The sequence below is a fragment of the Diceros bicornis genome, chromosome 27 (assembly GCF_020826845.1).
Source record: "Diceros bicornis minor isolate mBicDic1 chromosome 27, mDicBic1.mat.cur, whole genome shotgun sequence".
Lineage (NCBI taxonomy): Eukaryota > Metazoa > Chordata > Mammalia > Perissodactyla > Rhinocerotidae > Diceros > Diceros bicornis.
Window position 1 is genome coordinate 44893156 of NC_080766.1, and position 14056 is coordinate 44907211.

The 14056-nt window shown below is 61.2% G+C and overlaps 1 protein-coding gene across 4 annotated transcripts in view; it reads left to right on the forward strand.

Moving 5' to 3' along the window:
- Window positions 1-14056, forward strand: part of COL18A1 (collagen type XVIII alpha 1 chain) — a 108831-nt gene that overhangs the window by 86644 nt on the left and 8131 nt on the right. For 3 of the 4 annotated variants that reach the window (XM_058523283.1, XM_058523285.1, XM_058523286.1), the window contains 17 exons: window positions 831-971; window positions 1649-1711; window positions 3094-3120; window positions 3747-3782; window positions 4478-4549; window positions 4892-4927; window positions 5233-5322; window positions 5968-5997; window positions 6075-6101; window positions 6386-6448; window positions 6794-6868; window positions 7797-7823; window positions 8035-8088; window positions 8462-8536; window positions 10083-10151; window positions 10751-10793; window positions 11299-11361. In XM_058523283.1, the coding sequence (XP_058379266.1) occupies window positions 831-971; window positions 1649-1711; window positions 3094-3120; window positions 3747-3782; window positions 4478-4549; window positions 4892-4927; window positions 5233-5322; window positions 5968-5997; window positions 6075-6101; window positions 6386-6448; window positions 6794-6868; window positions 7797-7823; window positions 8035-8088; window positions 8462-8536; window positions 10083-10151; window positions 10751-10793; window positions 11299-11361 (991 nt within the window). The remainder of the gene's footprint in view (window positions 1-830; window positions 972-1648; window positions 1712-3093; window positions 3121-3746; window positions 3783-4477; window positions 4550-4891; window positions 4928-5232; window positions 5323-5967; window positions 5998-6074; window positions 6102-6385; window positions 6449-6793; window positions 6869-7796; window positions 7824-8034; window positions 8089-8461; window positions 8537-10082; window positions 10152-10750; window positions 10794-11298; window positions 11362-14056) is intronic. The other variant, XM_058523284.1, reaches the window with a different exon arrangement.

Here is a 14056-nt window from a genome sequence, read left to right on the forward strand (position 1 = left end):
GGACTTGCTACGGGAACAGGGCAGCAGGTCCCACTCCTGCCCTCCCTACGGGCCAGTGGGCTCGGTGTGCCCCCCACAGCCCAGCGGAAACCCATGGTTCTCTCTGTTTACAGATGAGGACACTGAGGATCAAGGAGGTTAGGTGGCCTCGAGGGGGTGGGGCTAGGCCAAGCGATGGGTGGACCCCGGCCTCATGGCTGACCCTGCATGGAGCTGAGCCCTCTGCATGAGGGCCTCTGTGCCGAACGTCCTCACATCCCTGTTGTGCTCCCACACAGAGCTCTCCCCCGGCCCTTGGGACCCCCGAACTCTGAGCAGCCAGGCTGCCTGGGCCGTGTGACACAGACGTGGCCGAGACTAGAGCCCCATGCCACACGTGCCTCCCAGCTCTCCTGCTCCTCCCTGAGGCCTCGGCGCCCCCACCTCTGGTGCTAATGGGGTCCTGGGCCCCACACCGCTGACTCGCTCTCAGCTCTCCTGCCTCCTCCCTCCTCATTCTCTGTCCCCTCCCTGTCGGGGAGCCGGAGCCCCGTGTGTGTAGCATGCTCTTGTGCTCAGAGCGTCCCGAGCCACGAGCGTCGAGCTCACCTGGAACAAGCGTGTCAGCCGCATACGTCTGTGGTTCTCGCTCAATCGTCTTGTTAAGTGGATGAAATTGTTTCTTAAACTTGGAAGAAAAAGGGGTGCTGTGGGGTTTGCATTGCTTCGTGAAACATAATCTTTGGCTTTTCAGATGTTTAAGAAGCGTTGTAAGGAAACGTAAGGGCACTGGGGTTTAGCCGACACCCTGATGGCCGAGAGTGGTGACATTCAGTCTCCCACCTGTGCAGGGAAGCAAGGGAGACCCTGGCCCCATTGGCGCTCCTGGCGAGAACGGCTTGGCAGGACCCCCCGGACCAGCTGGACCACCAGGAGCCCCCGGCCCCCCTGGGCTCCCCGGGCCACCGGGACCAGGACTTGCCGCAGGGTTTGTGAGTACCAGCTGCTCCTGGCCCCCAGAATGGCCCACTCTGTGGCCCTCAGCTACCCCCGGACATCCCGTACTCACCGGCACTTCCTGGGCAGAGGCCAAACTGGCCCTCCCTCCCCCTGGGCTTGTCCCTGGCCCTGTGGTGGAGCCCCTGGTCTGAGCCCTGAGCGGCTGTGCTGGCTCAGCAAGACCGGCTGGTCAGCCTCAGAGTGCACTGACCGCCAGGTATTTACAGCCTGGCTGTGTCTCCTGACTGCCTCACCACCTGGACAGTGTCCCCTGCTGGAGCCGTGGGTGGTGGGAGGGAGCAGCAGGCCCATTTCTGCAGATGGTCACTGCTCGGGGATTATGTCCCGTGTGTGCTGCGCAAGGGGGACAAAAGCAGAAACTAAACACCATGGCACAGCCGGGCCCCCGGCACACGCCACACCGAGTGTAAGGAACCTGAACCCAAGAAAAGCTGAGCAGGGCACCCACCCAGCAGGGCCCCTGCTGCCTGGCAGACTCTTCTTATCCCAGGACAAAGCACGGCCACTTCCAGGCGACCCCCAGCCCTGGAATCCGCCCCACTCACCTCTGGCCGGGTCTCTGCCTCGGGCCAGTGGCCGGCCTCAGGGAGGGATCTCTTCCTGTAAGAAGAGACACCGTCCTGAGTGTCCCTCTCGTGCTCTCCTCCAGGATGACATGGAAGGCTCCGGGGGCCCCCTCTGGTCGACGGTGCGAGGTGCCGACGGGCTGCAGGTACTGCCCGCGAGTCAGGCTTGGTCAGCTCTCGCCTGGGCCAGGGGAGTGTCCCCAGGGCTGGCGCGAGTAGGGACTGGGAGCAGCCTGCAGAGCCGGCAGGGCTGCCTCAGTCCAGGGCCTGTCCACCCTGGGGACCATGGGGAAGAGAATCGAGTCTCCAAAATGGGAAAACGCCGCTGGTGGTCGAGATAAATGGATGTGGGGCCGGGTGGGCCCTAAAAGATGGGCCCATCCTGCCCATCTTTCTGGGGAATATCAGTCAGTCAGTTCTCTTCTGGCTCTGATTTTAGGAAGTAGCAAACTTTTGACATGAGTAGAATTTTGGTTAAATAAAAATGGGGCCTTCCTATGAAATGCCCCTTTGCTCTGCCATTAACCTCTGCACTGGTCAGGATGAGATTCAGCTGGAGCCACCGAGAGCCGGAAATAACTGAGGCTTAGACGAGAAAGATGTGGGGGGGCACGTCCAGGGCCTGTGCAGCTCCCGACGTGGCCGTGGACCCCAGGAGGGCAGAGCAGGTGCTCCCTTCTCTCAGGAGCCCTCGGGGCCATTGCAGTCCCTGCCGGGGATGCTTGGGGGCGACCTTCAACCAGTGTCCAGCTTGACCCCTCGGAGTCAGGCTGGTGAAAGCGCGTGGTGGGCCAGGTTCCTGTTCTGAGCAACGTTAACGAGAATTTTCAATTGGGCAGAAACTAACTACGTAGTAAGCTAGGACAGCTCTACCGTTTTAACTTCGTACCTTCCGTTTTATATATTAAAAAAGTTTTAGTTTGTGGCAGTGCCGTGTGGCATCAGGTGAGATGTGAACGAGAGGTGACAGCATTGCTGTTGCTGTGACGTGAAGGAGGGGAGGACCTCGTGGGCGGCAGTGAGGTCCCTGGGGGCACGGGTCCCCTTTTTAGGGTTCTAAGCCCAGGTACACAGCTGAAGTGCCCCTTGACCTCTGAAGGGGTCGGCAGGGCCGTGTCACCTCAGAGGTGATGGAGACCTCGGGGGTGACAGCGTGGCTAAACCAGCCAGGGCCCTGGGCAGCCTTCCACCTGCTCAGATGAGCTTATCTTTAGTTAAATAAAAATGCAGGTTTATTTGTGTTGGGGTGAAGGCGCCTGTCAGGGCTGACACTCAGGGCCACTCTCGCAGGTCCACCACCGTGGCCGCTTTGTGGTGCGTCTGTGGGGCTCTAGGTGATGCCGGGACAGACCACCCTCTTATGGAGTTTCAGGGCTGTGTTGGCTCCTATTGACAAACTCGGTTTTCTTCCGTTTTCAATAAGAGCTGTGAGCACTGGGAGGGGCTTGTTTTCTTGTGGGAGAAAGGCCCCCACCCCCCACCCCCTGCAGCTGCACTAATGGGGCCTCTCCCTTCTCTGCCCGCACAGGGACCGCCCGGCCTGCCTGGAGTCAAGGTCAGTGAGACAGTCATTATCCGGGCACCCCCGCTGCCCCCTTCCCTCCAGCTAGGATGGACCACTTAAGTGGCCCCAAAAAAAGAGGGACATAGGGGAGGACCCCCCAGCCTTGGGAGCAGTGGATGGCGCCCAGACCTCCTCTCTGCCGCCTGCGTCTTCCCACCTCCCGGCCTTGCTCCCTGTCCCTGGAGGACACCAGCCCCACCTTCCCCGTGGTGGTGGGGGCAGAGGGTCACCCCACGTTCAGGGTGTGCAGGGTCCACGTAGGATCAGCCCCTGCTGTGGCACCTGCTCCTTCTAGGATGTTTTGCCCTGATTTTGCAAAACTCTGAGTCATTTCGAAGGTTGAAAAAGTTTTTAGAAGGATGCACTTACTAGCTTTGTTAAGTTGTTAAAAATGAAATCGTCTCATTGGAGCTGCTACTTAGAGTGAAATGATGGAAGGTGTGGGGCAGCTTCCAGAAAAGTCCAGGCTCTGTGCCCTCAGGATGTGACTGACCCTCTGAGCGGGGAGACCCTTTCTTTTCCTTCTCCAGGAGGAGGAGTGGACTCCGCTGTGGGAGTAGGCCTTGGGGTGGGCCGGCCCTTGCACCGCACTCACAGAGCCCCTTTATCCACCTTAGGGGGATCCTGGAGCAGCTGGGCCACCGGGGACCAAGGTAAGAACTTTTTCTCGGGGTCAGGAAATAGATGATCTTGACCAGCCCTGGTCTCGGGGACAGGGAGGCGTCCCCAGGCTGAGGCCAGAAGCCTTGGCTGGACTGTGGCTCCCTCGGCCCCATCAGGTCTGGAGTGGCCCCTGAGGCCCAGCATGGCCTTGGACCTGGAGGTCTGCACGGGGCCAAGCTCCACGCCAGGCCAGCGCCCCCGCCTCTGGTTTTCCCCGTGTCGTCTTGGCCCTGACTCTATTCCTTAGAATTTAAAACGTGTGTGTTCCGAAGGTGACCCCTCATCCCCCGCTCTGCACCTAATCGCAGGGTACTTCCCAAGACATCTTCCCCCCAGGGCACCCAGTACCCCTAGGACACACCCCCCCAAGGCTACCCACCCCCGACACATCCCCTCTGCGGACACTGACCTCCCAGGACACCCTGCAGGGCACCCTGCCCCACCCCCTGGGCTTCCTCCTGGCTCTGCGTGGTAAATCCTGGGAGCCAGCTGAGTCGTCTGACGCCCCCGGCCCCTCCTGCCCTCCTCGGCCCCCACATACACCTGAGGAGGCCGAGCAGATTCAATTGCCCTCAAGGGTGTGAGCTAGTAACTGATGGAAGCCCTGTCCTGGTCACCGCCCCGGGTGCCGTGGCCCGTGGCTCATGGCCCGTGGGCTGATGCATGGTTCTCGCATCTGTTGCAGGGAGAAGTCGGAGCTGACGGAGCTCCCGGGTTCCCTGGTCTCCCCGGCAGAGATGGCACGGCTGGAGCCCAGGTGAGTGACCGCCATGGGCCCAGGGCTGTGGGGGGCAGCACCCCCGAAGGAGCCGTGACTGGATGAGGGCTGGCACCTCAGTGTGGTCTTTGGGGTCTCTGACCCGGTTCTCTGTACCCCAAGGGGCCAGGAGACCCCAGCTCTGCGGGATGTGAGTGGGGGGTCCAGACTGTCCGAGGGGTTTCCTTTGGTTGCCTGGCTCCCCCCCACCCCTGGCGCCATTTGGTCAGAGAAGGAGAAACTCTCCATGTCCTCGTTAGGAGTGGGTCTCCACGGTGTGGGGTCTCTGGAGAGGAGACTGGTGTTCTCTTTATGATGACCGTTTCCCTTCTGTCTCCACAGGGACCAAAAGGAGAAAAAGGGACTCAGGGAGAGAAGGTGAGTGGGGAGTGGGCTGGGTCCACAGGCCGGGCGGCGGGCTGCCCTCTACCCCATGCCATCCACGTGGCCTCAGAGACTTGGGGTGAAAACCCTCAAGTTTGGGGCGATCTCAGGGTTGAAGTGAGAGAGTCCCAGCTCGGAGCCTGCCCTGTCTTGGGTGAGGGCTCTCAGGGCCTGCCCACACCTGTGGGCTCTGGGGACCCGTCCAAGTCCTGGGTGCGCTCAGGGGTCCCCCCCAGAGCCACCATGACAGTTCCTCCCCTGCAATCAGTCCAAGTGCTAGACCCTCGCTTCTCTTCCAGGGCGACCCGGGGAAGGACGGAGTGGGGCAGCCAGGCCTCCCTGGACCCCCCGGACCCCCAGGGCCTGTCGTCTACGTGAAGGAGCAGGACGTAAGGACGCTGCATGGGTGGGCATGTGCTCTGCCCGGACCCCCCAGCACTGGTTCCAACCGGTGCAGGCCCAGCCGCCATGGGCCCCGCTCTGACTCAAGTGGGGCTGGGAGCCCATGGGTTAGGGCCACGAGCCCTCCCCTGTAGGGCACCAGGGTTTCTAATCTGCTGGTTCTATTAAAGACCAGCGACCATGTCTGTGTCTAGTGAGACTTTTTAATTATTTAAAAGAGAAGAAATACACGAGGTTGGGTGTCCAGAGAGAATTGATAATTCTGTAGCAAAAAACTGTAAATGGAGAAACCTCCCTCTCCGTGGAGGCCTGTGGGTTTCTCAGCTGTCGAGCCAGGCTTTCCGGATGCTGGCACGTCCCCTCTGGCCTCTGGCACACAGCCGAGGAGGCAGGGGACTGGTCCCCTGGTCCCACGGTGACCAGAAGCTTCTGTGGTGCAGAAGTGGCTTCACTTCTGTCTGAGGACCCTGAAGCAAGAGCCAGAAAAACCATTGAAAGAGAAATTTCCTTCCTATCTAACTCCTCTTGTTGTTTTGTTGATCTTGTGGCGGTAGCGTACGAGGGGGATTTTAACCGTAAACGTGGTTTTCCTTTTTTTTCTGATTCTGTTGTCTCTGCTGACTTGCGGACAGAGAGCATTGGCCAGCGTGCCGGGGCCCGAGGTAGGTGCCGCCCCGTCTGGGACCCATTCACGCCCGTCACGTCCACCCTGAACTGACGCTGTTGCTCTCTCCCGCAGGGCCGCCCCGGGTTCGCGGGCTTTCCTGTAAGTCGCCTTGTGGCCTCACCCCTGCGCTGACCGGGACCCCCTGGCAAGCGCAGTGCCGGGTGGGCACCTGGGAGGCTGAGGAACTTTCTGGCACCTGAACAGAAGCCCCCAGGGTCTGGGGTGGGGGTCTGGTGTGGGTGGAGCAGGCCCTCCTTTGCCTGTAACTGGTCAGGGCCTCGGGGCAGGTGCCGTCTGGGCAGTCACGGTGGGAGGGGACGTGCTCGCCCATTGCAGGGACAGGGTCCCTGGTGTAGGCGCCTCATTCCTGCTTCTGCTCACAGGGACCGGCTGGGCCGAAGGGAGATCTGGGCGCCAAAGGCCAGCAGGGCCTGCCGGGCCCCAAGGTGAGGGGCTGGGACACCGTCTGCTCAGGGGCAGCCCTTCCGTGACCCTGAGGGGTAGTCTGCGTCCACCCAGGTGACCACTCCAGGCTTGGGGGAACCCGGGTGCCTGCATGGCTGCCCTGCAGATGTCACGTGGGGAGCTGTGACCTGGAGCGTGATGGATTCCAATGTGGGTTCTCGCAGTCACATGTCTGTGGCCTGTGGGGGCCCTGGGCCGAGACACCACGACCACAGAGCCCCGTGAAGGGGGGGCCTGCTCACCACATGCCGGGGTGCTCTGGTTGAAGCCCCGAGTTGGGGCTTCGCTGTGGTGGGTGCGAGGCCCCACTCCTCCCACTGTTCCAGGGCGAGAAGGGCGAGCCGGGCGCAGTCTTTGGCCCGGATGGCAGAGTGCTGACTGCCCCCCAGAAAGGAGCCAAGGTGAGGCGGCCGCGTGGCCTTGTTTCTCGCCCTCTGCAAGCTGGGGCAGCGGGGTGTCCGGGGGCCTGGAGACAGCACAGGGGGGTTTGTCTTCCTGAGAGGGGCCAGCTCCTGCCCATGCATGAGAGCCTTTCCTGAGCAGGGTTCTGGAACCTTCTGCAGCCTGGGCCCCTCACCTTCCCTGTCTGTTCTTCTCTCACAGCCACATTGGGAGGGTCCTCAAGGCCCCCCAGTGCCTGCATGGCCCCTGGTCGGCCCCTGCCACTGGGGGCACTCTGGGGGCCGTGGCTCCGGGCTCCCAGGCTTTGCCCAGCGGGAGCTGCCCGGCCCTGTGGTGTCCGGGTGCCTCTCAGCCTCTTCTGGGGGTGCTGCCGCTGGGGGCGGGGGTCCCAGCCCTCCTTCCTCAGGAGGGAGCCGAGCATGGCTGAGGTCGGTGGTGGGCTCCTTAAAGGACCTGGGCCCTGGGTCCCCCTTCCCAGCAGGTAACCCCTCAGGCCCCAGGGAGTGTCCTGGGGAGGAGCCGGACCCAGATGGGGTAGCTGTAGGGGGCAGGCCTGCGGGGCATCCTGAGCCCCTGGGATTGTTTAGGGATGGGCCGCGGGACCCTGGATGCCCAGGCCCAGAGAAAGCTCTGCTTGTCCCACCCGGCATTGCATCTGAGGTTCGTGCCGTGGTGACCTGAGCCAGGGTACTGCACGGGCAGGGCCCCCAAGCTTCCGGGCCCCCAGGATGCGCCCCACTTGTGCACCCCTAGGACACAAGCCCCAGTCCAGAATCTTCTCTCTGCTGCTGTTTCCTTTCCTCCCCTGGTGTTGTGCGAGCCTCAGGCACTGCCCGGGGCATCCAGATGGGCATGGAGACATGTCTGGGGGCTGCCCCATGTGGGTGACCTGTGGCCACCTGATGTGCCTTCTGGTTTTCTGTTTAGGGCGAGCCCGGCTTCCGAGGACCCCCGGTGAGTAGGCCCCCGCTTCCCTGCAGGGAACACGCGTGTGCATGTCTGGAAGGCCACATGAGGCTGCCAAAGGCACCTGTCACCACCTGGCGCTGAGCTGGCACAAGTGGCCTGAGTTTACCTCCCAGCTGCACCTTTAGAACGTGGGTGTTGGGCTGGAGAGCACAGTGGGCTGGTCTCCGCTCACCTAAAACGTGCCCCCCCTCCACAGGGTCCATACGGACGGCCTGGGCACAAGGGAGAGATTGGCTTCCCTGGACGGCCGGTAAGGACGCTGGTCTCCTGCCATGTGTGTGGGCAGCAGCTCGGGCTTGGCAGGCAGTGAGTGGCCCAGGGCCACAGGGATGTTGGGGCTGATGTGGGTAGACGGCCACTCCTCCATTGTCCTTCCTGGGTACCAGCCCTGCCTGAGCACAGCGCTCTCCGGAACAGGGGCAAGGGATTCCTGGGCCCTGTTCTCAGGTGGATTGGGCCCCAAGGGGCTGACACCCTAGGAGGTCCTGGGTGGCGGGCAGGAACTGTGAGGCCAGCTCCCCAGAGCCCGAGGGCTGGGGTGTGTGAGGCTGGGGTTGGAGACCAAGGCGCCGGCTGAGGCCGTGGTCCTGGCCAGCTGTCCCCACCACTGTGCTCTACCCCAGGGTCGCCCCGGGATGAACGGATTGAAAGGCGAGAAAGGGGAGCCGGGAGAGGCCAGCGTCGGGTTTGGTGTGAGGGTGAGTGTCCTTTGAGGGGTGGCGAGGACGCTCAGGGCCCCGGATGGCCCGGCCGGAATGTCCTCAGGGCCCGCAGCTCACCTGGGGGAGGCTGCTGCTGAGTGACCTGGCAGTGTGACCCCACTGTGCTGGTCCTCTGACACAGAGCACACACACACACCCTTGCACAGCACACACACACGCCCACACATGCACACGGGCACACACAACCCAAGCCCCCCGGACAGAAACCCAGCATGGTGCTCTCGGAAGGGCGTCCGGGCGCATGTGCGTTTGGGGGTGGCCCTTCCCTGCCGGTGGGGTTCTCTTCACTCAGCACCAGTTTATAACTTTCAATAACTCTGCCGTCTTTTGAGCCAAGGGTTTTATTTCAGTGACTCAGCGTGGTGGGGCATTTTTAGTTGTTTCTACCTGAGACAGCTGCTCTCCAGCCTCAGCACTCGCTTCTGGCTCGGCCAGGCGCCCAGCGACCCACCCACCGCCCTGTGTGCGTTTCCTCCTCGAGGCTCAGCCCAAGCGGGATCCCCTCCCGGCCCTCCCTGGCGCTGCCTCACACTCAGCGAGCCCAGCCCGGGTGGGGACACGGTGGTCCTGAGGTCAGCATTTCAGGCAACCCGCTCTTCCGGTTTTGTCCTCACTGCTGGTCCTTCATCGAGGCTGCGTTGCTTCTTGTGGACTGACAGTTGGCTGTTGTCGCGTGAAAAGTCAGGAACAGAAGACAGCACCTTGCAGAGTTCTGCAAGAGTGATAGAGCAACAGGTCACGCTGGTCAGAAAGACTGGCTCCTGAGGTTTGAGGCGGATGTGAAAGGCTGTGGGCATGAGCCCCTTGCCGGTGCGTCTGGTGGGCCTGGGCTCCGTCTGCTCCCGGCCCCTCTGTGGACCTGAGATCCAAGCTCCAGTTCTGCCTCCAGCGCCTCCCTCCTCGGCCACAGTGGGACAGCGGCTTGGGGCGGGATTGCAGGGCATCGGCGGCCGGGCGACAGTGCCCTGGTCCCGCACAGTGACGCCGTGAGGAAGAGACGCACAGCTCACCGTTTATCCCGACGGCGCCTTCGAATCTCAGCCTGGCCCTGTGCTGAGTGAGCCTGGTGCCTTCAAACATGTGCTTCTGGTGCCGCCTGCTCTCTTTCCAAGAATGAGTGAATACACGAAGATTCAGTCAAATTCACACACGCAACCTGAAGCCGCCAGCGGCGGCCTCCTTGGGCGCCCGTTTCACCTGGAAATACACAGCTGAACTTCAAAGGGTTTGCTGTTTGTGGCCACGTGGGTGGCGTGTCCACATTCACGTCCAGTCTAGACGCTCTAGCTCGTCTTCTAAGGGACGTTTTGAGCATGACTCTGTCCTGGGAGCAGGAGGGGCAGCTCTGTCCTCAGGGACCCATGACCACTGGACACTTTCTCAATTATGTCATCAAACGCACTCAGTTTTCTGGTTTTACCGTGATGTTTGGAAATGCTCCCCGCACATGCGCCACCCTGGCCAGTGTCGACAGTCCAGCCATAAATGTGACTGACCAGAGCTTTCTGTCCTCCCCATACAGGGTGTGCCTGGCCCCCCAGGACCCCCAGGGCCTCCAGGCCCTCCCGGGACTCCTGTCTACGACACCAATGTAAGCCACGTGGCACCTGCCGTACCGCCACCTCCCCATGCACCTCTCTACACTGTCCCTCAGAGGAGCTGCCACCCTCCTCGCCTCACCGCTGACCCCTGGGGAGGGGCTGACCTCCAGGGAGGAGCTGACCAGGGAGGGGCTGAGTGGGAGGGGCTGAACAGGGAGGACCCTACGCTGTGGCCTCTATGTCCCGGGGTGACTGCTTCTGGGAGGGTGGGTGGTGGACCCAGGCCCGCCTGTCTGGGGGCTGCACCTAGCAGGCTGGCAATTAGGAGACAAGCCGTCCGAGGGAAGTACGGCCAGGGGAAGGGAGGACTCTCTGGATCTGGGAGTCTCAGCCCCAAGTCCCGTGGTCTGGGGGTGGAGGGCAGACACCCCCAGTTACAAGGCTCCGCGATATGAAGTGACCCACAGGGATAGGTCTCATCAGGACCAGGGCTCCCTATGCCAACCCCCCGTGTCTTCTCCCTCCTCTTCCCCACACCCCTGTCTGGCGGGGGCGTGCCCGTGTGGCCTTGCAGAGAGAGCCAGGGTGGGTGTTGGCCTCATTTCCAGAGCGTCTCCCTCATTGGCCCGCTCTGGCCCACTCTTCACAGGCGTTTGTGGAGTCTGGCCGCCCTGGGCCTCCAGGATTGCCAGGTGAGGGCTCCTGGGGCCCCAGGGAGGGCGGGCATTCTCGAGGCAGCGTGAATTCCCCAGTGCCCTGTGCACCCCAATCCCTATTGATTGTGATCCTCTTTCCTGAACCTCCTGGTCCCTCCGAACACGGCCTTCCAGGCAGTCTAACCATGGATGCGAGTGGACACTGAGTGGCCAGCCACTTGCTGTCTGCAGTTTGGATCTGGTTTCCCTGCCCGCAGAAACGCCCCAGCCTGCTCTGTCAGCATGCTCCTGCCCGCTGCCGTGGCTTCTGGGAGCTGACCGCTGGGCTGTGGCCTCGGGGTGGGACCACTGAGCACTTCTGCTGGCCACAAGCTCTTGCTCTGACAGTCCCCAAGTCCATGTGACGTCCCTGTCCCCGGTCCAGGCCCACCTCAGTGCACACAGTGCCCCCAGGGTCGGGGAGGTGCATGGGCCAGACGGAATGTCCCAGAGGTTCTTGTCACACATTCAACAGTGGGCACTGGGGTCTCTGTTCCTCCAGGGCACCAGGGGCCTTCTGGACCAAAGGGTGACAAAGGAGAAGTGGGCCCGCCCGGACCACCAGGTGAGTGCTCAGGGCAGCCCTGGGCCGAGGGGCCAGGGCACCAAGAGTGGGTGGGTCCTTGATGCTCGCTGCGTGTGTAGTCACCCACCCTGCCCTCCAGGAGGAAGGAAGCCCCTTCCTGGCCCACAGAGCCCTGACAGGACTGGTGGTGCTGGGTCTGGATTTGGGGCCACCTGATCAGCCCCATAGCCTTGGGGCCACGGCTGGGGGCTGCAAAGACAGGCAGCTGGAGGAAGCAGGGCCGAGGCGATGTCCAGGCAGGATGCCCCATCACCTCGCCTGCTGAGGATCAGGGCTGGGCCCCAGGGTGCACCCTCCAGAGGAGATGGCACCCAGTTTGTCGGGGTCCTGGGATGCCCCTGCCTTCCCACGGGCTGTGCAGGGGTCCTCGTTGGGCAGGTCTGCCAGGGGGGTGAACTCCTAGCACCTCAGACGTTTCCTCAGATAGTAAGAACCCCCCGCTGACTTCTGTTCCTGCTGCTGGATGAAATACGAGAAAACAGCGTGTGAGAGTCGGGGCGCTGGCAGGACGGAACCCCGGGGAGCTGGGGCACCTCCTCCCCCCAGCACCACCAGCTGGCCAGGAGCCAGGGCCTCCAGGGAGGAGGGGCCTGTGGCCAGAGTGAGGGTGGGTCAGGGACCAGCCAGGTGGAGACGGCAGCCCAGATGTCTCTTAAGGGCTGCTGGAAGCAGGAGCAAACTTCGCTGAGGAAGATGAGCTCACAGAGGCCTGGGATTTAACGAAGACCGGGCAGTGAGCAAGACGGCCAGAAGGGACCGGAGCCGAAGAGGGAGGGCAGATGATGAGACGGGCCACGGGGGCCCCAGCCAGTGGAGCGTCCAGACGTGGGCTCAGCTGTGACGATGACATGCAAATGTGAGCGAAGATGGGGGTGTCAGCAGGGAGCTGGAGTCGGGTTTGATTCTGGGGCTGACAGCTGCGGCATTGGACTCCAGGGCCCCGTGTGAGTTGGGCAGACGAGACACAGCCAGAAAGAGGAAGTTAATGGAGGTCGTTCTGGGCGGAGGCTCGGGGGAGGACGGACCATCCTGATGGAGTAGAGATGCCGTAGTGTGAGGACACGGCCGCCATCGGTTGCCAGAAAGAGGGGGCACTGGCAGAAGAGCATTTGAAGGCGTAACGGCCGAGAGTTTTCCAAAACTGAGGAACCATTCAAAGACAGCTGATTTCTGTGCAGAGTGAGAGAAGCCGGAGGCCGTGAGCGGTTCCAGATGTCGGAAGCAAGTTACTGCTCGCTTAGAATTCTGCAGCCAGTGAAAGCATCCCTCACGATGAAGATGAAGAGGGCAGCGAGGCATCCAGGACTGCGGCCCTGACAGGGATGCTGAGGGCCGTCGGGGAGAAGGAAATGATGCTGATGAGAGCACAGGAGCAGGTGGGGGAGGAGCAGCAGAGAGCACAGTGACCCCGGTGGCTCCGCTTGACCCCACGCTGGGACGTCGCGGCCCAGACCCCAGCCCTGGTGGGAAGTGGGAAAGCCCGAGTCTACACGGGACTGCAAGCAAGGTGCACTGTGTCACCAGGGACGAGCCAAGGGTGGGAAGGAGAGTGTGGGTAATAACCCAATGGAAAGGAAGGTGGCGAAGAAAGAACTCGATCCAAAGTAGGCAAGGAAGGAGAAAAGGAATACGGAACAGGTGGAACAAATAGAAAATAGGAGTAAAACGGCTGATTGAAACCCAAGTATACAGTAAGTGCGTTACGTGTAAAGAGGGAGATGCTCCTACTGAAGACAGACGCGCCAGCAGGGAAAACTCTGTGCTGCCCACAGGAGCCCCCCAAACGGAAGGACGCCAGGCTGAGGGTGGGAGGAGGGGAACATGTTCCATGAGAAGGGAGCTGGGAAGGTGAACACGTGCTTGTGCCTCTGTGCACGTGTGTGTGCGAGTAATCAGACAAGCGTATCTTAGGGCGGGTAATGTTGCCAGAAATCAGAAAGCATTCATAATGGTGAAGGAGCAAACCCAGCAGGAAATACAGCAATTCTAAGTTTCTGTGCACATGACAATATAGCTCCAAGACATAACAAGTAAAAATTGACAGAACTAAAAGGAAAAACACACAAACCAGTCATTATAGGGGAATTTTTTTATAAGATTTGTTTATTTATTTTTATTTTGAGAAAGATTGGCCCTGAGCTAAAATCTGTTGCCAGTCTTTCTCCTTTTTTCCTTTTGTCTCCCCAAAGTCCCAGTAGATAGTTGTATGTCATAGTTGTACACCCTTCTAGTTGCTCTATATGGGAGGCTGCCTCAGCATGGTTGGAGGAGCAATGCGTAGGTCTGAGCCCAGGATCCGAACCAGCGAACCCTGGGCCACCAAGGCGGAGTGCACGAACTTACCTGCTACAACACTGGGCTGGCCCCCTACAGGGGAATTTTAACCCTGCTCTCAGTAAGTGACGGAACGGCAGACATAAAAACAGATGGATCAGGAGATGGCGGGTCTGGACCGCGGTGGTGACCTCGACCTCTGGGCCCGGCACCAACGTGGAGATGCTGTCCCACCACACGGGCCCATACCGGGCTGAAAGCAAGGCTCTGGTTCTGAAGAGGTGGAATCATGCACAGTACGTTGTCTGACCAGAGTGGAAGAAGCAAGAAGTCAACGTCAAAGAAGCATAAGTGGAAACGCCCACAGAGCACTGCACTTCCAGATTAGAGCCAAGCTCGC